Source organism: Onthophagus taurus, chromosome 11, assembly GCF_036711975.1.
Source record: "Onthophagus taurus isolate NC chromosome 11, IU_Otau_3.0, whole genome shotgun sequence".
Lineage (NCBI taxonomy): Eukaryota > Metazoa > Arthropoda > Insecta > Coleoptera > Scarabaeidae > Onthophagus > Onthophagus taurus.
In genome coordinates, this window is record NC_091976.1 from 15,700,692 (window position 1) to 15,726,806 (window position 26,115).

Here is a 26,115-nt window from a genome sequence, read left to right on the forward strand (position 1 = left end):
GACCGTGGAGGTGCCTTCGATAGGAACGTCACGGCGACGATTCAACTTATGTCTCTGTGCAAAATAGACCGTTTCCTGTTTGCATCTTTTAGCTTGATTTATCTCACTTTCAAAGTCTGAAAAAAACACCATAAAATAAAAAAGTAATTTAATTTAACAAAAAGAATCCTTGATGAATTAATTTTTGTTTCATTTTTTCCCTACTTGATTGATGTTTCAAAAAAAAAATTGGTTTCGCTTGCAATTGACACAATGAAAATGATGATTTTTATTTGCTAGCCTTTTATTTTGATTGCACTCGGTTTTACGTGGTGTTACATCGGAAAAATTGGGGAAAAACATCTGGACCTATTGGTTTAATTCGTTACACATCGTCGGACTTGATAAACAATTTTGATTTGCAGTTATTTCATTGTTACATTTTGATATTAATTTTTTTCGAAACATGACATGTAGAATTTAAAAATATCTCAAATAAAATATCTAAATTAGAGTTTTTCCAATTAAATTAATCATTTTATATCTTAATTTCCTTACTAACATAACAATAAATAACATAATTGTTGTGCTATCAACTTCAGTTTGATTTGAACGTCAAATTTTATTCAATCTAATTTGTCAAAAAAAAGTGTTTTTTAATCAAAGACTTTGAGTGTAATGATTAAAAACGTTTGTAACGTGGAAGTGACTTAGAAAGAAACCCTTTTTCGAAACAAAAATGGATCCGAACTGGCGACAAGGTTTTGATCAAAAGCCAGTTGGGGAATTGCCGCGGTAAGAATAATGATAAAGCCTTTAAAGAAGAACTTGCTCCCGTAGGAATTAAGACGATAAAAGCTCCGGTTAAAACCCGGTTAAAGCCCCGAATACTAAGATCTAGTCCGGATCGTTCTAGATTCTTGTAAGACGTCCAGACATTCTTTAAGGACAACGACGTCCGGGACTACTTCCGGACGTTCGCATTTTTATTATTATTTAATATCTTCAAGTCCTGTTTTATTTTCAAATTCCCAGCTTGGTTTTAATAGAAATATTTTAATATATTCAAGTTTAAAGCTTTCTAAAATCTTTTAAGAGAGAAAAACCTTTTAGTGTCTTTTAAGAGGTTGATATTTTCTTAGATCGTTGATATCTAAAAGACTTTTTAAGAGTCCAAATTCTAAACTAGTTGCATCATTAAGGACATCACCAACGAATTCGAAAGAATTCCACAGGTGTTCTTCGTTTTGTGACTAATTTTTTCTAAGTGGACGTCCTTGAATCATCACTATATAAAAAAATAAATTAAACTCTCGTAACGTGACAAGAACACCGTTGTCCTTTTAAGGGTTGATATCTTTAAAAAACATTTAAGATAAAAATAGATTTAAAAACCGTTGGACTTTCTAATTTATCAATTTGTACTGTTATACATTTTTTTGTTTGCTTATGTAAAAGTAAACAATTTTGAGTAAATAATAACTTATAATCATGAAATAATGAAATTCAGGATTATGACTAGGGGTTAGGGATTATTAGCTATCATTTATAGGAGAAAAACAACTGGATAATTATTGTTATAAGAATGTTTAAAGGTTTTTTCCAAATTCTTGAAATGAATTTGATATCACCAAAATGTTTAGAAAATGCACAACTTTCTTTGAAACATTTAATTCTATAGTAATCAGCATTAAAGTTGATGATGTATTGCGAATAAGTTGTGGTGCGGTTCTTTTATGTTGAAAGTTGCCATCAAGAACGAATAAGTATTCAACATTGTATTTATGTTAACATTCAACATGCATAATAGTTACTATTATACATATATGTTGATATTTGTGTACTATTAAATAGTACACAAATATCAACACTAATAATCTGAGTGTAAACAATTCAATACTTTTTATTTGTAATACTAACATAAAAGTGTTAAACATGAAACGAAACAAGTCTGGGAATATGGAAGTTGCAGTTTAACAATTCCATCATAGAAAGAACATTTTGATTTTTTACCAACATAAAAACGACTACCAATATGTTATGGCATTCACTTATAATGAGCACGGATCACAGCCTAAAATCCGTCAAAATAGAAAAGTATTAATATTATACCACAGCCAAAATTGTACATAAGCTGAATGTAGTGGTGTTAACCGATACTTAAACAAGTATTTTTGTGTTGTTCCTTGGAACAGTTACTAAAATTAAAAGATAATAGTAAAACCGATATATTTATAAAATAACACTTTGCAGCCGCGGTTTTAATGATAACGGTCTACTTTACTCATACTAGTATTACATATAGGTAGAGGTTAAGTATAGTATACATAGTATATTGTATAACGATTTATGATTTCTTCATGCATTAGGAATATTTTTTATTCATAACGTCTTTCCCTATCAGTTTTAGTACTTACATACTAAGTAGTTGATATTATTAAGAAAATCGTCCAATTTTGACATTTTGTGATTTATGCTATATCACCAGTAACTGGTGATAGATAAATATAAAATAAGTATGGTTTATGATTTCTTGATGCATTAGGAATATTTTTTATTCATAACGTTTTTCTCCGTCAGTTTTAGTACTTACGTTATAGTTGATTTTATTAAGAAAATCGTCGATTTTTGAGATTTTATGATTTATACTATATGACTAAAAACTGATGATAGATAAATATAAAATAAGTATGGTTTATGATTTCTTGATGCATTAGGAATATTTTTTATTCATAACGTCTTTCTCCATCAGTTTTAGTACTTACATACTAGTTGATTTTATTAAGAAAATCGTCCAATTTTGACATTTTGTGATTTATGCTATGTCACTAGAAACTGGTGATAGATAAATATAAAATAAGTATGGATTATGATTTCTTGATGCATTCGGAATATTTTTTATTCATAACGTCTTTCTCCGTCAGTTTTAGTACTTACGTTATAGTTGATTTTATTAAGAAAATCGTCGATTTTTGAGATTTTATGATTTATACTATATCACTAAAAACTGGTGATAGATAAATATAAAATAAGTATGGTTTATCATTTCTTGATGCATTAGGAATATTTTTTATTCATAACGTCTTTCCCCATTAGTTTTAGAACTTACATACTAGTTGATTTTATTAAGAAAATCGTCAAATTTTGAGATTTTGTGATTTATGCTATATCACTAGAAACTGGTGATAGGTAAATATAAAATAAGTATGGATTATGATTTCTTGATGCATTCGGAATATTTTTTATTCATAACGTCTTTCTCCGTCAATTTTAGTACTTACGTTATAGTTGATTTTATTAAGAAAATCGTGGATTTTTGAGATTTTATGATTTATACTATATCACTAAAAACTGGTGATAGATAAATATAAAATAAGTATGGTTTATGATTTCTTGATGCATTAGGAATATTTTTTATTCATAACGTCTTTCCCCATCAGTTTTAGAACTTACATATTAGTTGATTTTATTAAGAAAATCGTCAAATTTTGAGATTTTGTGATTTATGCTATATCACTAGAAACTGGTGATAGATAAATATAAAATAAGTATGGATTATGATTTCTTGATGCATTCGGAATATTTTTTATTCATAACGTCTTTCTCCGTCAATTTTAGTACTTACGTTATAGTTGATTTTATTAAGAAAATCGTGGATTTTTGAGATTTTATGATTTATACTATATCACTAAAAACTGGTGATAGATAAATATAAAATAAGTATGGTTTATGATTTCTTGATGCATTAGGAATATTTTTTATTCATAACGTCTTTCCCCATCAGTTTTAGAACTTACATATTAGTTGATTTTATTAAGAAAATCGTCAAATTTTGAGATTTTGTGATTTATGCTATATCACTAGAAACTGGTGATAGATAAATATAAAATAAGTATGGATTATGATTTCTTGATGCATTCGGAATATTTTTTATTCATAACGTCTTTCTCCGTCAATTTTAGTACTTACGTTATAGTTGATTTTATTAAGAAAATTGTCAAATTTTGAGATTTTGTGATTTATGCTATATCACTAGAAACTGGTGATAGATAAATATAAAATAAGTATGGTTTATGATTTCTTGATGCATTAGGAATATTTTTTATTCATAACGTCTTTCTCCGTCAGTTTTAGTACTTACGTTATAGTTGATTTTATTAAGAAAATCGTCAAATTTTGAGATTTTGTGATTTATGCTATATCACTAGAAACGGGTGATAAATAAATATAAAATAAGTATGGATTATGATTTCTTGATGCATTCGGAATATTTTTTATTCATAACGTCTTTCTCCGTCAATTTTAGTACTTACGTTATAGTTGATTTTATTAAGAAAATCGTGGATTTTTGAGATTTTATGATTTATACTATATCACTAAAAACTGGTGATAGATAAATATAAAATAAGTATGGTTTATGATTTCTTGATGCATTAGGAATATTTTTTATTCATAACGTCTTTCCCCATCAGTTTTACAACTTACATACCAGTTGATTTTATTAAGAAAATCGTCAAATTTTGAGATTTTGTGATTTATGCTATATCACTAGAAACTGGTGATAGATAAATATAAAATAAGTATGGATTATGATTTCTTGATGCATTCGGAATATTTTTTATTCATAACGTCTTTCTCCGTCAATTTTAGTACTTACGTTATAGTTGATTTTATTAAGAAAATTGTCAAATTTTGAGATTTTGTGATTTATGCTATATCACTAGAAACTGGTGATAGATAAATATAAAATAAGTATGGTTTATGATTTCTTGATGCATTAGGAATATTTTTTATTCATAACGTCTTTCTCCGTCAGTTTTAATACTTACGTTATAGTTGATTTTATTAAGAAAATCGTCAAATTTTGAAATTTTGTGATTTATGCTATATCACTAGAAACTGGTGATAAATAAATATAAAATAAGTATGGATTATGATTTCTTGATGCATTCGGAATATTTTTTATTCATAACGTCTTTCTCCGTCAGTTTTAGTACTTACGTTATAGTTGATTTTATTAAGAAAATCGTCAAATTTTGAGATTTTGTGATTTATGCTATATCACTAGAAACGGGTGATAGATAAATATAGAATAAGTATGGATTATGAATTATGATTTCTTGATCCATTTGGAATATTTTTATTCATAACGTTTTCCCCATCAGTTTTAGTACTTACATACTAGTTGATTTTATTAAGAAAATCGTCCAATTTTGACATTTTATGATTTATGCTATATCACCAGAAACTGGTGATAGATAAATATAAAATAAGTATGGTTTATGATTTCTTGATCCATTTGGAATATTTTTATTCATAACGTTTTCCCCATTAGTTTTAGTACTTACATACTAGTTGATTTTATTAAGAAAATCGTCCAATTTTAACATTTTGTGATTTATGCTATATCACTAGAAACTGGTAATAGATAAATATAAAATAAGTATGGCTTATGATTTCTTGATGCATTAGGAATATTTTTTATTCATAACGTTTTCCCCATCAATTTTAGTACTTACATACTAGTTGATTTTATGAAGAAAATCGTCGAATTTTGAGATTTTGTGATTTATGCTATATCACCAGAAACTGGTGATAGGTAAATATAAAATAAGTATAGTTTATGATTTCTTGATGCATTAGGAATATTTTTTATTCATAATGTCTTTCCCCATCAGTTTTAGTACTTACGTTATAATTGATTTTATTAAGAAAATCGTCGAATTTTGACATTTTGTTATTTATGCTATATCACCAGAAACTGGTGATAGATAAATATAAAATAAGTATGGTTTATGATTTCTTGATCCATTTGGAATATTTTTATTCATAACGTTTTCCCCATTAGTTTTAGTACTTACATATTAGTTGATTTTATTAAGAATATCGTCCAATTTTGACATTTTGTGATTTATGCTATATCACTAGAAACTGGTAATAGATAAATATAAAATAAGTATGGCTTGTGATTTCTTGATGCATTAGGAATATTTTTTATTCATAACGTTTTCTCCATCAGTTTTAGTACTTACATACTAGTTGATTTTATTAAGAAAATCGTCGAATTTTGAGATTTTGTGATTTATGCTATATCACCAGAAACTGGTGATAGATAAATATAAAATAAATATGGATTATGAATTATGATTCCCTGATGCATTAGGAATATTTTTATTCATAACGTTTTCCCCATCAGTTTTAGTACTTACATACTAGTTGATTTTATTAAGAAAATCGTCCAATTTTGACATTTTGTTATTTATGCTATATCACTAGAAACTGGTAATAGATAAATATAAAATAAGTATGGATTATGATTTCTTGATGCATTAGGAATATTTTTTATTCATAATGTCTTTCCCCATCAGTTTTAGTACTTACGTTATAATTGATTTTATTAAGAAAATCGTCGAATTTTGACATTTTGTTATTTATGCTATATCACCAGAAACTGGTGATAGATAAATATAAAATAAGTTTGGTTTATGATTTCCTGGTGCATTGGGAATATTTTTTATTCATATCATCTTTCCCCATCAGTTTTAGTACTTACGTTATAGTTGATTTTATTAAGAAAAATCGTCCAATTTGGACATGTTATGACTTATGCTATATCATCAGAAACTGGTGATGATAGATAAATGTAAAATAAGTATGGATTATGATTTCTTGATGCATTAGGAATATTTTTTATTCATAACGTCTTTTCCCATCAGTTTTAGTACTGACGGTATGGTTGATTTTATTAAGAAAATCGTCCAATTTTGACATATTGTGATTCATGATATATCACTAGGAACGGAGCAAGAAAGGAACAGAGGATTAGTTGCAACAGATATTTTGAACTAAGTATTACATCTGTAATTGAATGTCAAGTTCTTGTACATGCAGAAACAAGTAGGACGAGAAACAAACATCTATATGAATTAATGAATAGTGAATCATTTCGTACAACTTTTCAACTTGCCTTCGAACGATGTATGACATCTGAAACGTCAAGCAGTGATTTAGCAGACCAATATATAGGAAAATTTGTTTCATTTCAACAATGTTAAAAGCAACGATAACAATACAACAGCACATCAATAACCAAAACCGCTAACGAAAAAGTAAATAATATTTATAGAAGACTCTTTTACTACATAGAGCAAGCGTGAAACTCAACTTTCTTTAATACTATCATTGGCGAAGAACTAGATACTGCTAATATAAGAATACTTAATATCAGACAATGCTAGCAGAAATGTAAACACTGCTTGCAAAAGTCTATATATTAGTGACAAAAAACAGATATTGCTGGCAGAATAGAAGATGCTACCAATGGAAGCTATTAGATCGAATAGATCTTTCTAGACTATGTTATCGACTCTTCACTTGTAAATCAAATCGCTAACCTTCAAATTTTTGGGTCATCTTCAGGTAACTCATAGAATATGAAAGAATACGAAATGTGCCGAACCTTCGTTATTTAAAGAGAATTGCTTTCTACAAGTCAATTATCCGGTATGATTTTTTTAACGATTTTTACACAATAATGCAATTATACTTTTGACTTTGTTTAGAAAGTGTTGCTAGACAAAATTGCACTTTTAATCTTTCTAGTATCAACGGCTGTAGACTCATTCCATTTTAATTAACACGCTCTACGTTACGTTTCCACATTAACGACATAAAAAATAAACTAGACGCGCTAAAGCCTCAATAAAATACTAAACTAGACTACACAAAACACTGAATTATTTTATACAAAGCCCTAAATTTATTATATAAAATACGTCAGAAATAAAAATTTACCAAGAAATCCCTTTGGAAGATTAAAAATTGCGTACATAATGCCATATAATTGTGAGTATATTAAAATTTAATGAAGAATACTTAATGAGAAAGGAATTGGATGAATGGAACGGAGGGATCTCAATTGCTGGCAAGGAAATTAAAAACTTGTTGATATAACTTTTATAGCTGCATCAGAAGAGAAAAAGATGCATCTTCTAAACCCATTTGCGACTGAGAGTAATAAAAGTGGAGATATAGAAGATAAGATTAACACCAAAAGACAAAATTTTAAGTTCCAGTAGGAGGATCAAGTGAATAAAATAACTATATTACCATGCTGATATTATCTGATATATGTATTATCTGAAAATATACTCGTTTTATTCACTTAGGGCCGGTTGTACAATATACTGATTAATTTTCCTGTAACAATATCCTGTATTACAATGTACGGATATTTTTGTTGGCGAGATTATCGGTAGGATAACTTATTGAGTACTCAGCGGTGTCGATAAGACAGTTATTCGCCAGATATATATGGTTACCAAGGATTTTATATAAAACCGTTGTATTATTACTGCATAGGTTGACCTATAACATCCTATACGTTCGTTGTGTCAGTTTTGTGTCGTGGAAAAATTTTTAAACAATTGTTATTAATTATTGTCAAAATCATAGTTCAAATTTCAAAGAAAGACATTAACGTTACCAACCTATGGCACAAATTACTAGATATGGGGAAAAACTTCTACCAACCGAATCTTAACGAAACAAAAACAGTTTGTACAACAGCGAATATCTTTATCCTCCCGAAAAGTTTATCAGCCGGATAGTTATAGGGTTGTATCCTACTCCTGGAAGTTAAAATTTTATCTTTTGGTGCTATCAATTAACGATAGATTAACGTAGATTAACGTTAACCTTAAGATTAACGCAGAGAAAACCAAAACTATGATCGTCGATTGTTCTGATGTTCTGCAACTGACGGATGCTCTACACCAATTTCAAATCATAGACCAGATCATGTACCTAGGCTGGATATATTGATAACATAGGTTCAAGTAAGAGCGACATCCGAAGTGAATAGAATTGACTAAAACTGCAATGATCTGGAAAAACCGCTGATCAATCCTAGACTCAATCACTGATCTCCTCCATCTTCCGATATGGAGCTGGAGGCTATTACACTTTAAAATTGAACACAAAGAAAAATTGTTGCAAATAGATTCAAATCTATCTACAACATTTTTTATCTTTAAATAAAAATCAATATCTATATGTTTGTTTAACTGTAAGTAATACAATAATAATAAGTACAAATCAATAAATGATGGCTTTGCTAACACAGTTGAATTCAATCGAAAATTAAAAACAGAAAACTATGAAATTATTTATTTCATTTTACATCAGTGCTACAATTGTTTCGACTAATTATACAGTTTCCATCATGCGCGACTGATTTACAAATTTCCAAAATATTCTATATAAATATTGCAAAAATAACAAATTTATGTATTTATTTATTGTTATAAAGGTTATAGTTACTTCGCATTAATTGTAAGCAAAAAAACAGTACAAGCTTGTTTATTTATTATTATAAATTTACACATTTTTCCTTTATAATATTTTTGTATGAAAAAGCTTTTGTTGTTATATTTCAATCGCGCGTGGTGAAGGCTTTGTTATTGGCAGAAATAATTGTCGCACTGATGTAAAATAAAATTAATAAATTCAAATTACCTATATTACATAACTAATTATAAACTATATTAATTAAATAATGCAAATTATAATAAATGTACAAAAATCGTATTGCAATTAAAGGAAAATTTGAATTATTTTATAAAATGAATGACACAAATGAGTCAAAATTGGAAATTTGAAAACAACTTCATTATAAACATTGTGCTGTATCACAAGTTTAAAAATGAAATGAGAGTGCAGAAATCGATCCGTTTTAGTTATCATATATTCACCCTTTCATCAATACTGCCCTTATAATCAATATTGCGGGACAAAGAACAAGAGAAAACAAGAGAAATATCGGTAGAACTATGCTACGGAGTTGCATCATATGTTATAAATACTAGCCTAAATATGTTGAAGATGACAAAAAGAAATTACCTTGTCCCATCATACTTATGATGTCTACCTTAGAAATATATTTGAAGAAGCCTATCGAGAAAGCCTAAGAACAAAACTTTGAATAGAATAATTCAAGATTATCATTGTAGCTGGTAAAACCGTGATAACTAACGGCTTACTTTAAACGACTTCTCTAACGACTGGCAAAATTATCAATATCGATATTTATACATCAATATAGATAATTCGACAACGATATTGCTGATTATGATAGAGGCATACAGCAAGACAAAGATTTAAAAGATTACAAGTAAGACATTGAACGTAGTACAACGTTGGTGTAGAGCAAGCAAACTGACCAAAGAAGAAGACAACTTATATGATAACGAAGGGCATAAGAAGAACAACGCAAGTAATTTACTTACAAGGGAACTTGCTCTACAGTATATGCTCAGTGTATATTTTATGGTCTTAATACTAAATCACTTTACGGTATGCGAATTTATAGGTTTAGGCAAGACTACAGTTGAAGATATTGTGGTGTCTTGAAACCTACGACAATTGTTAGTACTTAGAATTTATGAAGCCTATCTTGGAATTATTGTTAAAAAGGCCTGTAAAATAATGAGTTAATGGAAAAGTCTATCGAGGAAGTTGTAGACCAAAAGCATGGCCACAAAAGGCATACTTTTAACGACTTCTCTAACCACTGGAAAAATTAACGGTAATGTTACTTTGTATAAGTATCGTACTTGTAGAAGAAGCCCCACTTCAGGTAGCCTTAGTCATGGAAAATGTTCGGGGGTGTTCTATGGTGAATACATAGACATAAAAGAGGTCGATCGGTTTGGTCGTATTGAGAACAGGATGGGGGCCAGATTGAATCAAAAAAGCTCAAGGGAAAAAACTGAAAAGCAACCAGATTGACCTGTTCTAGGTGGATTTCTTCAACAATGCTTTACAATTAACTGCAAATCTACTATGACTTAGTAATCAGGAGAATTATGTATTTTATAAAATAGATGAAACTTACAGTATGGACTTTGTACTTTGTTTGGATGGATGAATTTGTATTGTGCGAATATAACCCGACCAATCTCATATTGTACTCAATCGAAGTTTTCGAGCACAAAATCCTTTTTTTTCAAGAAAACTATTATTTTTATCAAACCAATGTTAACTGATTTTTTAGCCAGAATTTTTGGAAAGATGTTTGCAAGGTAAAACTCAAAATATCAATGAATCTTTCAATAATGTGGTTGTAGCATATATGTATTCTACTTAAAGAGCAAGTATATATAGAAAAGATTAAACATAAATTTGTACAAATCCATGAGATCTATAAGAACAATACTTCTTTACAGAAATTAAAGGAAAAAGTGTTTGTTTATTATGTAATGCATCTATATCCATTGGCAAAAAGGAAAATATTGAGAGGCATCATAGAATTGTCGACCCAACATTTAAAAACCCATTCCGTTTGAATTCTGCCGCAAGAAAGAAATGCTGAAGTAATCGAAAAACCAGTTTATTGGAAGCAGACCTTTTTTTAAACTATTGACAAAAATAAGGCTGCCACAGAGTCATCATGTAATTATCGCAAATAATGTACATACAAAAGAGGAAACCTTATAAAGATAACAAACGTGGTACTTTTGTGGTAAGCAAAAAATAAATATAACGAAAAACGAAAGGTCGAGACTTACATGTACATGTACATTTACAACAGGGAGAAAATATAATATGGAAATATTCGCGGAAAAAACAAAATGTATAAAGAACCCCGTAGATGCAATAAATCGATGGTAAGGTAATAGAGCAACCAATGAAATTTCATTATCTGGGTATGAATATAACAAGTTATGGTGAGATAGAAGAACTTTGGCGATAGGTGACAATGACAAATAAAATAGTGGGATGCCTTAAGCAACTGATTTGGAGAAACAATCATATTAATCGAACAACTAAAACAAGATCGCTTATTATGATTTATACAGCGGAAACAAGACTACATACGTCAAAAACAAAAATACTGCTTGAGGACAGAGAGCGAAGTGAAGATAAGAAAGGATAAGAAAGATAAGAAAGGAATGCAATGTAGGAAATATTAACGAATGGGTATCAAACAGAAAACAAGAATGGAACAAACACATCAACAGAATCGCAATCAACAGACTTGTGCGAGTAGCAAGAGACAAACCACCTAACGGAAGAGGAAGTATTGGATGGCCAAAAAAAGAAGAACCCAATTATGGAAGAACTTTTTAAGTTTATTCTATTAAGAGGGCATACTAATGGACAGGACTTGCTTTTTCATTAGAAAAATATTATTTCGTCTTAAAAACTACCTATATTTAAGATGGTAGGGTTGATCGATAGTTCTCCAGCGGGTTCTGATAAAGGTCTCGTGGCATTATTTCGCAAAGATAAAAATTTTCTACACTTTCTTTATGTTGTATTATCTACAAGCATTATGTAGAAAATTTCTTAAACTAAACGACGTTATGAAATGTTTGTACGAAGTTGTAAAAATTGTCAATAAGATCAAAGCGGATGCGTTACAGAGAAGATTATTCAAAACTTGACCCATGAAATGGACTGTCAATGCGGGAATTTACTTCTTTACTGTGAGTGAAGAAAATATGAGACATATGGAAATAATTGAAAGATTCAATCTGGTTGGAAGATTTTGGATTTCTTGTGAACCTTACAGAAAAACTAAATGAACTTCATTTACAACGTCAAGAGAGAGGCAAAGAATGATTTCAGATGTACAAGCATTTATAGGAAAGGTTGAGTTTTGAAAATTCAACATTCATTGCAATCCGACAGAATGTAACAGTAAACAGAATGTGGAAATAATTTCTAGTTTAAAGCAAAGCTAGATAGCACAATTTGTTTCTTCACCTTTCACGGAAATTGGCATTGAGCAATTTTCAACATAATAAGCACCTCTTTAACTAAGAAAAGTACGTCTTTTGTATACATGAGTGAGATCTTTAGACACTATTAAACTTATGAACTTTAAATTGTTTACATTTAGAACTTACAACCCTTATCATAGAAGGGTTTTAGATCATGTGTACAAAAAATCCTAAAGGCTAGAAATAGTTTTTTTAGATTCTAGTAATATGAACAAGTATGATCTTTTATATGAAAACAAATCCAATATCTCTTATAGAAATTCTGAAAAAGGTCTATAAGTTATAATGGCAAAGATTGTAATCCCATGTAGTAATCAAAATTTATTGATAAATGCTTTAGACATTTATATCCACAATGATTATTAATAAAATTTTTAATAGAATTGAAAATCTAAATTGAAAATTGTCTCGTTTTTTGTATCAATCTGGTTGAATAAAAACGTTCAAGGTCTTTTCTTTTAATTCAACAAGCATTTGTGGTTAGATTATCTATTTATAGTCACAATCAGTATTTGTTAAAATGTTGCTAGTTGATACTTGTAACATTTTTGAAGCATCCATTCCAATTTATTATTATTATCTTTTGAGAAATGTTGTTTTTCTCTCATTTGTAGTCAATGTAGAACTTTGTGGTGTCGTAAACTTTAGTATTGACCCACTGAGACGTTTTACGTAACTCTTACGTTATAAAAAAACTCTTTCGCTTTCACGTTTACTACTATACAAACAAACGAGACGATTAATTGATCGGAATTTTAATTCAAATATTTTTCTTAGTATTAAAATTTCTATAATTATTAATTATCAATTTATATTCTAAATCTAGTAATTATCTTAAAAGTTTGTAGTTATTTAATTAAATGTTTGGTTGGCGTTTAATTCATAACGCTTTACATTAATTATTAATCTCTTATAAAACCGCAAATAATCAAAAAAAAAATCGTTAATATTTACAGAGTAATTAATTTAATAATTCATGAACCTCATGTTATTTATATTAATTAATCGGCTATTCACTATCGTTCATTTTTATCCAATTACCAAAGTTACTAATCAATTAATGAAATAACAATGCAACAATTATATTTAATTTGAATGCAGTTGATTTATTTTAAAAATTACTTCCAAACCGAAATAGTTATTTTGTTTTGTGTTAAAGTATTTAATTTATAACCATTCCTAAAACCACTTAGAGAATCTTTTTTTAAGAGCATACAGCAAACTTTGTTAAACCACCCAGAATTTACTTTTTGTGTCTTTTAACATCCTGTCCACATTTATTTATCCCAGTGAGTGACTTTTTGAGCTTGCGCGAACACGCGAATGAAGTCAACGACGACGACGTCGTCGAAAAACGACGGATTCTCTCTCCCTTTTTCCATAAAACGCGCAACGTAGAGTACGAAACCAAATTGAACTGAACCGTTCTCTGCTGCAGGTGCCAGTTGCGGCAAGAATGTGGAGCGGAGCGGTCGCGTCGCTCGCGCTGCTAACCGCAACGATCTACGCAGTCTTCCTTATTATTGGATCATCTTCGGCTGCTGTTTCGTATCCAACGTCCAATACTTTGAGTTTTTCGGATAGTTCGTTGGAATCGTTTGGAGTTTCTAGGAGTTTAAGAAGGGAAAGACAAGTTTCTTCTCAAGTTGTAGCTGGAGGATCTTCTGGTGGAAACACTGATTCTTCAGTTGAAGCTGTGGTTCCCGAATCGCAACTGCAGGTCGGACATGCGATTAATCTATTTACTAGATACGGATATCTTAGTATTACCATGAAGGTGAGTTATTTATTTAATTTTTTAATTTAAGAAGTTATTTCAAATTGTTTTATACTTCTCTAATCATCTCTAATCTAATCATTTAGATACAAAATCAAGTTCATTATTAACTTGAAAGATTTTAGAACATAAAGTTCATCAAAGTTTATTTGAATCAGTTATTAAACAACCAATTAATTTCTTTGGAAAAAATTTATTCAAAAAGTTAACACTCCTAGAATTTCGCGTTAGTAATTTGATATAACAATAAATTTTATCTTTCAACTTAAGATATCTTCAGAGTTTCGTGTTGAAGAACATTTTTTTCAGTTTAAATTGTTCTTAGCTATTGAAAGCTTTTTGAAAACATAAAATTTTAAATTATAACTAAAACGTGTTGTCAAATTAAAAACACATTAATTTTAAGTAGAAAGATAAAATTTAAAACGTGGATTCAAGAAAAATGCGTTTAACACTTCATAATATTTCAAGTTAAAACCATTCATGACGGCTTCCTCGTCGTCAAAAAGCTTTTGCTGTGCCATTAATATTTCTCTTGTTACAATTGTGGCCGTTTTTCTGAATCAAATAGAGGGCACCTATTTCCGATGTATTGATACGTTATTCATCGCGATTGATAGCGAGCTAATAGTAACATCCATAATAGATAGAGTATTCAATTTTTTTTTATCAATCATGTAGAATATTGAAGATTTATTATGCGATATACGCTGCGAAATACATGTTGCGTGCGTTTTCATGTACTTATTTCTTGGGCAAAGTTACCCAAAAAGCAGATCTCTGAGAGGCATTCCAGAGTCAGTTAAATATGGTGAACTAGATTAAATAGTTTTGCGTGATGTACTATCGTTTAGAAATTAATTATTCCAAAATATTCAAATGCCTCAAATGACCTCACATCAATATAAGAATATCACTATCTAACCTCATATGGAAGCCAAGAATGTCACAATCTGATTTGATTGTTGTTGAGGGTAAGTATACATGAATACATGTTGCATGTACTCATTTCTCGCCCAGAGTTGTCCATAAAAGTGAAGCAACTCTGGGCCCAGACTTTTAGGTGCGTTCAAATAGATAGTTTTTGTCAATAAGATTAGATTATTTTGGACCCTCGTGTAGAAATTAATCAATCGAAAATATACGAATGTCTTAGTCCAACCTTATATACAGGCTGATTCTCAACTTATACGCATAAACTTGGGGATGTATACCTCATGACAAATAATGAGTGAAGAAAATTGAAGCAAAAGTTTTGTAGTTTCCTAGATATCCATGAAATTTACTTTTAAATCAAGAATACTTATAAGATTTTATAATGACATTAAAGCAAGTGTTCCAAGCTGTTTCCAATATTTTCTATACACAAGTGGGCTCGCTAAATCCACGATGTCTCACTAGTGCGGCCTGAATCAGAGTGTTGGCGGATTATCTCCGCAACAGTTTGTATCTGATTTCGCAATCTTTGCTCAGTATTAAGCTCCTCAGTATTCACTTCATCAGCTGCAATGTTAAATGTCTGTGTTAACCACTGTATGCCACCTTCAGTTTCAGCCAAGAGGACGGCATCATCTCCATAACACAATCTTGATTTTGTAATCATTCATAGTGTAACCACAGTTTACATTACATACTTTGTAATGTTTGCCCTGTGTTAATTCTTTTATCCTTACTTTGTCGAACGTTTTGGTTAGAACAACGAAACAGAGGAAGGCTGCCCGACATCATTTGTGTAGTCAACTCTTGCAATCAGAAGGACGTGAGCAAACGACACACTCAAATGTGTGTAAATAATTTTTTTAGAATATGAAATAAGTATGGTGGTATCAGTTCTAAACAGATGAGATAGTTTGGTCTTGCTGTGTAAGATGATTTCTGGAAACAAAGACTGTACGCTTTGGAGATGATATGATAGTGCGGCATAAACCAGGATATTGTCTCGAAAGCAGTTTGTATCTAATTTCGCAATCCTTGCTCAGTATTAGCTTCGGTGTCGTACATTATGCTTTTTAAGTGATCCCAAAAGCAAAAATCAAGAGCATTGAGGTCATCTAGGCACCTTAACCTAGATGTCGCCGCATATATCGGATATTTAGGAAACCAAAAATCTTTTACTACAATCTTTTTCATCTATTAGCCATTATTTGTCATGAGTTGTCATGATTAGCCAACATTTGATTTTCAAATTGCTCGGTATGTTTTTCTTCACGCTATTGGATAGAGTTTTTTTTTGAATGTACAATACATCAACATTAATGTTAAAAGTAGCATAAAAAAACATTAAAATAGTTTCTGAACATTCTCTTAAAGTCACTTGTATTATACTGTAGTGTGCCACGGGATAAATGAAAAAACAACTTATAAGTATCATTTACAACTGCTTCGGGCATTGACATAGCATTTAATGACTGTTATCAGTTTTGCGTGTTATTTTTTTCCATGGCACACTGCAGTATTACAGACAATGTTCGGAAAATGTTTTAATTGTTTTTCTCTGCTAAAATTACAATTAATGTTAATGTATTGTACATCAATGGGTCCAGAAAAAAAATCTCTATCCAATAACGTGAAAAAAAATATACCACGCATTTTGAAAATCAAAAGTTGATAATCGTTTGAAATCGAAGATGGCGTTGGAAAAAGTTTATTTGTAGCATGAATCATAGCATTCATCAAACCATTTCATTTGATACCTCGTTTATAAAAATCGGAAGTTAAATGACAGAGTTACAGCTTACGGCGTTCTTGTGCGACAACCTGTATATACAGGTGTCTTTTTTTTACTAAAATTACATTCAAAATGGATGTATTGCACATCAATGAATTCAGAAAAACAATCTCTATCTAATGACATGAAGAAAAATATATGGAGCAATTTGAAAAACAAACGTTAATAATCGCTTAAAATTGAAGATGGCCTTGAAAAAAATTTATTTGTAGCATGAACCATAGTATTTATCAAACCATTTCATTTGATGCCTCGGTCATGAAAATCGGAATATAAATGACAGAGTTACAGCTGGGGCGTTTTTTGTGTGACACCCTGTATAATTATTTATAATTCCAAAATAAAACTCAAATATTCTTTCTCATCACCAATACAACAACTGCAAGACAAAATACATTATTCTCTCTCGATCACATAATCTTATTGGTCAGTGCTATCGCCAGCCCTGGCACCTAATGAGGCAAGATAGTTTTTGTATTTTTTTTAAATATTTGCATGCTGTAATCAGAATAGCTAATAGGAAGGTTGTTGAGAACCGATCCAATGATATAGGAAAAACAATGTTTAAAAGTTTGAGTTCGATGTTTGGGAAAACAAATTAAGTTTTTACGCCTCAAATTTAAATGATGAACATTGGTTTTGTACGTAATCTTTTCATAGAGGTAAGGTGGCTTACAATTCGAAACAATAGGCCAATTTGCACTAGCCAGCTTATACGATATTCTTTCATGACGGTTTCATTTCAAATGTACCTGAGACAGGACTTCTGGACCCTCTCTATTCTCTGCACATCATTTATCATCAAACAAGGCCCATAAACAAGATCACAATGATTAAATGAAAGAACCAAAGAATCACACAGAATCATCTTTATTCAACAAATGTCTATTGGGGTAAAGCATTTTTAATTTGCCGTATGATCGTCTAACCAAGGTATTAACGTGATCGATGAAACGTAAATCACTGTCAACCTCAAGACCCAAAATTTTTACTTTATTAACGAATTTTATGTTTATACCACTTATCTTGATCAACATATTGTCACTATTGAACGACTTTCGAACTTTTGCATTATCAAAAATTGTAGCCGAAGATTTATTCGGATTCAAACTTAATAATGCGATTAAGATAGATTAGCTAGACGATCAAGGTCATTGTTTATAAGTTTAAGAGCGTCTTGAGCCTCTTGTAAAGGAAATGAATGATAGATAAGTGTATCATCCGCGTACAGATGGTATTTACAAGTCGATAAACAATCAGGTAAAGACGAAGTATATATCGAAAACAAATGCGGCCCAAGAATCGAACCCTGTGGCACACCAGAAGCAACACCTCCATGCTGCGAAATACATTCAGCGATCCTCACCGTCTGAGTTCTACCCTTTAAGTAACTTTCAATTAATTTAACAGAATTGTTATTAAATCCGACGTAATGAAGAATAGCAGTCATCATCGTATGCTTAATGGTATTGAATGGTTTACTATAATGTAAACTTACTAGTATAGTAACAAGCCCTAAATCAGACGCTTTATGAATGTCATCAATGACACTTGTAAGTGCAGTTTCGCAAGAGTATCCATTGCGAAACCCTGACTGATATTTTGGTAAAATATTTTGACTATACAGGGTGTATCAGGTATGAGTAGAAAAAAATTGAGGGGTTATAGGTCCCCTTTTTGTGAATAAAAAATTCTTATAACACATTCTTTACCATTCTTAAGATATGATACGATAAAGTTAAGGGTTTGAAAGTTTAAGTACTGCTGTATAAAGAATTATACTAAGCAGGTTTTGCTTATGTATATAGCTTTAATTTGACACATAAAAGTCATTTTTGAGATACTTTTTAGAGGTTGTTTACTTTATACGAATAAATTTATCACTTCTGTTTTATCACTCTGTAATGTGAAAATTTACAAAAATTTTGGTTTTAATAACTAAACTTGCTTATTGTATTAAAAACAACAAAATTACAAAACTAGAAACAAATTACAAATTGCAAAGCAATGTCTGCTTACTATAATTCATTAACCAGTAGTACTCAAACTTGTGAACCCTTAACTTTATTGTATCATATCTGAAGAAGGACAAAGAATGGGACATTGTATTATAAGAATTTTTTTATTCAGAAAGAGGAGACCCATAACCCCTCAATTTTTTTCTACTCATACCTGATACACCCTGTATACAGGGTAATTCAAATTCGAGCTCCACCATTGGAATCTCAGAAACCATAAGAGATACAGAAATGATTAAATGGCTCATCATTTTTCAACTAAGTTTTTGGATCTAGCCGTTTTAGTTTTTAAAATATGGCCGAAAAACAAAAAAATTACTTTTTCGTTTTTTGCCTAAAATTTCTTTATTTTTCGTTTTTTCGTGAATCTGAAAAAACATTCTTAAGGCAACTTTTTATGAAAAATGTCATGGCACAACTAGAAATTTTCTCCGACGTTTCGTTTTCGTGAAACTATCATCAGGTTTATTTTTTCTTATCAACGCCATATTTGATTTTCACACCAAAAAATAGGATAATTAATTCTGATTTCAATGATATGTCAGAAGAATAAACCTGATAATAGTTTCACGAAAATCAAACGTCGGAGAAAATTTCTAGTTGTGTCATGACATTTTTCATAAAAAGTTGCCTTAAGAATGTTTTTTCAGATTCATGAAAAAACGAAAAATAAAGGAGTTATAGGTAAAAAAGGTTTTTTGTTTTTTGGCCATATTTTAAAAACTAAAACAGCTACATCCAAAAACTTTGTTGAAAAATGATGAGCTTTAAGATACGCAACTTTGCCCCCACTTAACCATTTCTGTATCTCTTATGGTTTCTAAGATCCCAATGGTGGGGTTCGAATTTGAATTACCCTGTATATGGTCACACAACTGATCAGCTAGCACACGTTCAAAAATTTTAGGCAGTATACTGATAGGGCGAAGATCGCTAAACCCACTCGGCTGCGACATCTTCGGAACAGGTGTAACCAGTGATTGCTTAATAATGTGTCGGATCTCCGGTATAATAAAAGAGCTACGTATTCTAAAAAACTTCAAATCAGTGCCGTCAGGTCGACAAGAATTCATTTTTATTTTCGAGATTGCCACCTCAATAGCGTTATCAGAAACCTCAGATATACAATGTAAAGGTTAGCCGTCTCCACTTAGTCCACTTAGCCCTTTCGGCGCCACATGAATTAACATCCGCTTACTAGACCAGCACATTACGGCACATGCCATCCGTTGACATATGGGATTGCTGGTCTCCGGTCCTTTCTGTCAAAAAAACGGAAGATACCGTGACGGATGGGACAAGTGGGCGCGTCGGATTTTGTCGAACAAGTTAGGCATGTAATTATTTTTTTATTAGTCAGCGATCAGACCCTGTTGGGAATATTGAATATAGATATTCATGCCAAAGAAGAAAACAGTCAAGTGGATGATTCTTCTCGTATTTCCAGGTTATAGACGATGTCCATAACCAAATGTTACTCCAAATATTTACAGAAATTCTACTACCAACGTGAAACCAAAAAAAGTACAAGATCAGTAGCAGAAGTATAATACCAAGTACTCCAAAAGCGGTAATAAATGTTTGATTGGATTACTGAAATAGTAAAAATGTTTAGTCCCCAACCAGCATTGCCAACCTAAGTATTCGTAGAATCAATGATAACTTTTCTTCTTAGATGCATCAATATCGAAAAAGATACGAAAATATGAAAATTTTTTGAATTTCGTTGTTTTTCAAGTGGTTAAGGGTAGCCACTCGGATATCGGAGAATTTTACAAAAGAACTTTTGGAATAAGAGTTGTGGCAAATTATATTCTTAACAACATTGCTCTCTCACACGTTAGCTCTTAGATGCGTTATTATCGAGAAAAATATGAAAATATGAGAATTTAACAAATTTGTTGCTTTTTTAAGTTATTAAGGCTAACGCTCGAAAATCGGAGCATTTTACAAAAGAAATTTTAAAACAAAAGCTGTGGTAAATTTTATTCTTAACAATATTGCTCTCTTGCACTTTTGCTCTTAGATGGGTGAAGACCGAGTCAAATACGAAAATATAAATATTTTATGAATTTGTTGCTTTTTCCAATTATTAATGGTTAAACTCGGGATCGGATCATGCTATAAAAAAACGTTTAGAACAAAAGTTATAGCAAATTTTATTCTTAATAATATTGTACTCTTAGATGCGTCAATATCGAGTAAAATACGAAAATATGAGAATTTGTTGCTTTTTTAAGTTATTAATGGTAACACTCGGGTATTGGAGCATGCTACAAAATATCTTTTAGAATAAAAGTTATAGCAAATTTTAGTCTTAACAAAATGCTACTTTACTTTGCTCTCAAACATTACCTTCCAGCTATGGCACGAAACATTTTGATAGCTATAACGACGAGAATGAACTTAATATCAAATTTTTTCTTCTTAGTCTCCTCTTTGGCTAAAAAGGGGGATAGTACAACTTCTTCTTCACTACGTGAGGTACTAATACACATGGTGTATCTGTCACTTGCCACCGACAGTACCATTCTTGCCGGAATGGTGAGCAGTGGACGATAACCTTATATACAAACCAAACATGTGACTTTCTAATTGGATTGTTGTTAAGGTTGGTTTGAGAACCAACCGCAAGGTTACGAAATACATGTTGCCAGTGTTTTCATGAACTCATTTCTCGTTCATAGTTTCCCAAAAAAGAAGGCAGCTCAACAAAATATAGCTTCTGTCAACTAGATTTGTTTGTTTTGCATAATGTAATCTCACATTGAAATGAATCATTTAATATATGTTTTCACATTATAACAATATTTAAAGCCAACATCATACGCAACCAATAATATTACATCATGATTTTATTGTTGCTGAAGTTGTAAAGTTGTGAAATAGATGTTGCGAGCATTTTCATCTACTCATTTTCCGCCCAGAGTTGCCCATAAAAGATGCAATTCTGTACGAAATCTCTGAGACACGTCCAAAAGGCAGCTTAAATAATTAAATCATCTAAAAATGAATCATTCCAAAATATACGAACATCTCAATCTGACCTCATGCAAACCAATACTGTCACAATCTAATTTGATTGTTTTTCAAGTTGGGTTAAAAGCCATTGTAAATACATGTTATAGATGCAGTAATCTCTCATTCAGAGTTGCCCAAAAGGATAGATTATTTTCGCGAAACTTCTGGGGCATGATCCAAAGCAAGCTTCTATCAAGTAAATTAGATTATTTTATAAATAGTTTAATAATAACTGTTACAATCTAATAATCCCTCAGTTGTTGTTGTGTATACAAAGCAAGAATGTTAGAACATGATTTGATTTGAACAATAATAATATAGCATTGTCGTTCTCAATCTAAAAATGTCTCAACCCTATTTCACAAACAATAGTCAATCCAAGAATATGACTAACCAACCATATCACAACCGAATCATTTCAATATCATCTCTACTTAATCTCATCCCTCAACCCAAATAACAACTTGTAACATTTACAATTTCTGGCATTTTCTTAAACTCGAATGAAAATACTCAAGAATGGTGTAAGATAATTTTATTGTTGTTGTAGATGGATTTTGAAGCGTTATAAGACGTAAGAATAATGATATAACATTCTCTTTCTCATTTCAAAATTGTCTCAACTCTACCTCACAAGCAATTGTTTGCTTGATTGTTTTCCAAATTTTGAAACCAGCTGTATCATAAGTCCAAAAATGTCTCAAAGCAACCACATCATCAACTAAAGAGCATCACAATTTAATCTGCATATCACTAAATTATCACTTCCCTCAGAATCAATATCATTTCGATTCTTCTACTTAACCTCATTTTGAATGAGTGTGTATCAATCCAATTTCATAAACAATTCAAAAATTTGTCATGGTGGAAATAATTTTGTAAAAAATTTCAACTCAACTTTATTCCCAAGCAGTAAATGTCCCAATCATCAAACAAAGAATTTTGCCATGTCTCAACTCCACCTTATCATTAATCTGAGAATATGTTAATCAAAAATCATTAGCAACTTCTCATTTCGATGTGAATCATCAGTCGCGCCTCGATGTCTAAACTTAAACTTCACTCTGTTTCATTCCTTTTGTTCATGTCGATTTCTTTAGTAAAAAGATAATTCCTCTTCCATCATTACCTCTTCCTCCTGAGTTATTTATGGTATCTCTCTGTCTAATTTTTGAATTAATGCTGTCTTTTATTTGGTTTGGTATCATATTTATATTTTGCTGTTTATACAACAATGTTTGCTTTTTTAGATGGCGTGTTATCAACGTAATGACTCACATCTTAAATACGATAACCTTGATGATGGCTAAAAAAGCTCAAGTACACATATTGTTAGTTAATGTGTTTTAGTGGTTATTTATGGAATCACTACATTTTATTTTATAGGAAAAAATTTATAATTATTGAGAGAACCAAAAACGGTTCGAAACATTGTAGACGGAATTTTATTTTAGTGGAATATTTATAGTCTTCAGATAAAAAACGAAAATTTTTAAAGCGTTCATGATGTATGTTATTGTATGCTACAAGATACATTGGTTTGTACTTAAAGGGTGGTTGAAACCTTAAATCTTGGAACGGTGCAATCAAACCGTAAGTTGTTAAGTAATAAAGAAGTTCTCAAGAAAGTGAGATAAGGATAGTTATATTAAAATAGAAGGATAAGCATGATATACCTTTTCTTTATGGTTTTAGTCGTGCCTGAAGAAGACAGCTAGGCTGTCGAAACATTTGTAGCACCAATTGCGAATAATAAAATTATATCATCGTTAACCTAAACATCTTTTTATCTTACCTATAACGATGAGCATGGATATCATTAGGTATTAAATGTTTATTCTGTCCTAATTTTCTATGTCTAAGTCCAAGCAAAACTATTTGTGAGATGTCCTCATAACATAGTAATCCTAAGCTGCATCAAAGGAGAACTGAGGAAAACATTTTCTCAACTCGTAAAAGAAGTCTCAAAATTAGGACTCATAACTAACGAAACAACAAAACTAAAACCAACAAAGGAAATTATTTTGTTGAACGTGTACAAAATGCACAAAGCAGCTCAAGATTAATCGTGCTATTATAAGACCGATAAGCAAATGAAAACAAATGAAGAGTCTTTGAAAGAGGGATCTTACGCAAGATATATGGACTGATACAAGATGATGCTGGAATATTGAGAATAAGTCTAAATCACGAATAGGAGTAGCTCGTGGATAGTGCAGACATAGTATGACCTGGAAAAGCTGCAGGGAGACAGAGAATTGAAGACACAGACACAGAGAGCTAGAGGAACGCCAAAGAAACGATGGAACGTATTGTAAAACAAGCCAAAGTGAACTGAGAAGTTTAGTGCTGGGAGAAGAAGAAGAAGATTAGTTTTTTTAACATCATAGAGTAATCATTCAATTCCAGCATTTTTACCAACTCTGGAAAAATTTCCTCATAACCCTCATTTGTGTTCATGTTTAGATCTTTTCTTAACTGATGTTCTCTGACAGAGGATGTAAGTCTACTTTACTGGTAGGTTTTAGGCGACTGATGTTTCTTTCCCAGTTTTACATGAGAAAGTCGCCTGTCAATAGCGTATAGTGAGCAAGCTGTTTTTGCAGGACCATGTCATTATACAATGGGTCAAGTTCTTCTTCTTCCAAATTTGATGTGGAAGTGTAGTCTCAATATCAGATATATGTTTCTTGTGAATTATAAATTCTACTCCTTTTTCGGAGTTCTTCCATTTTTAATAGTTTATGATCCGATGGTAGAGCTCTAGTATTATAAGAAGCTATATAAATTGTGTTGTGGTCTATATACCATCTTCTACGCTACCCATGCGGGTTGGAGGCAGTATATAAGAAAGGACATTCTAGGTTTGGATAGGAAAACTAAGGATAGAACACTGGTTTTCCCCGTAAGGTATTGGCAGATAAATCAAGGCTCGCTTAGTCAAGGGTACATCTCTGAAGTAGATCTATGATGTATCAGGATAAGGATAGATACTCATCCTTACCCGCTACCTGAATATTGGTTATACTGGTGATTGATGTAATAGCCAATAATAATCGGAGAATCGATGAATTTAAATTTAAGTTAAATCACAAGATTTAGCTGCTAGTGTAGAAAATCCTTTATTAAATTTAGTGCGAAATATTAGTTTAACATTGTTAAGCTATAATAATCAGCGGCATAACTACATTAAGAGTTATAATATTAGTGTAGCTTGTTTATGTTTAGTTGAGCTAGGAGTTTAGACCGGTTGAGTGATTTTCACTACCTCTTAAATTTCCAGAAAAAGAAATAATTTTATCTTATATACTTTGTGATTTATGAGAAATTTCATCACCCCCTCTACGATCTTTAAGAACTTCTTGTTTATTCCTCATTGTACATAAATAGTTAACACGATCTTTACTTATTCAAAATGCTTCGATAAAGAAGTTCGGAGAAACTCACTTTTTAAATTCGTTTGGACTTAAATAATACAAAGCACTAAACTCACGAGTTATGCAGTTTTCCTTAAAATTTCGTTTTCGTTCCACTTGTTGATTTTGTAACTTAACTTTATGTCTTGTGCAGTTTTGTCCAATGTAGATTATCAATGTTGGCTTAATGTTCAAGGATATTTTAGCCCAAGCAAAACTTTTCTCGTCATGATTTAACAAACGTTCACCAATGATACTTAATTCTACAAAGGAACAATACAACAACTTGACCAATAATAGATACGACTATTCCATACATCATAATCGATCGGCGTTATTGCTTTGCCAGTATTATCAAACCATCTAACAGAATAATTCCTAGAAAATGGAT

At 30.9% G+C, this 26,115-nt stretch overlaps 1 protein-coding gene across 3 annotated transcripts in view; it reads left to right on the plus strand.

The window, feature by feature from the left end:
• LOC111416190 (membrane-attack complex domain containing protein torso-like) overlaps positions 1-26,115 on the plus strand; it is a 125,767-nt gene that overhangs the window by 47,971 nt on the left and 51,681 nt on the right. For 2 of the 3 annotated variants that reach the window (XM_023048151.2, XM_071200687.1), the window contains exon 2: positions 14,203-14,541. In XM_023048151.2, the coding sequence (XP_022903919.1) occupies positions 14,221-14,541 (321 nt within the window). In that variant the 5' untranslated portion in view covers positions 14,203-14,220. Of the gene's footprint in view, positions 1-584; positions 775-14,202; positions 14,542-26,115 lie in introns of those variants that run through there. The other variant, XM_023048152.2, reaches the window with a different exon arrangement.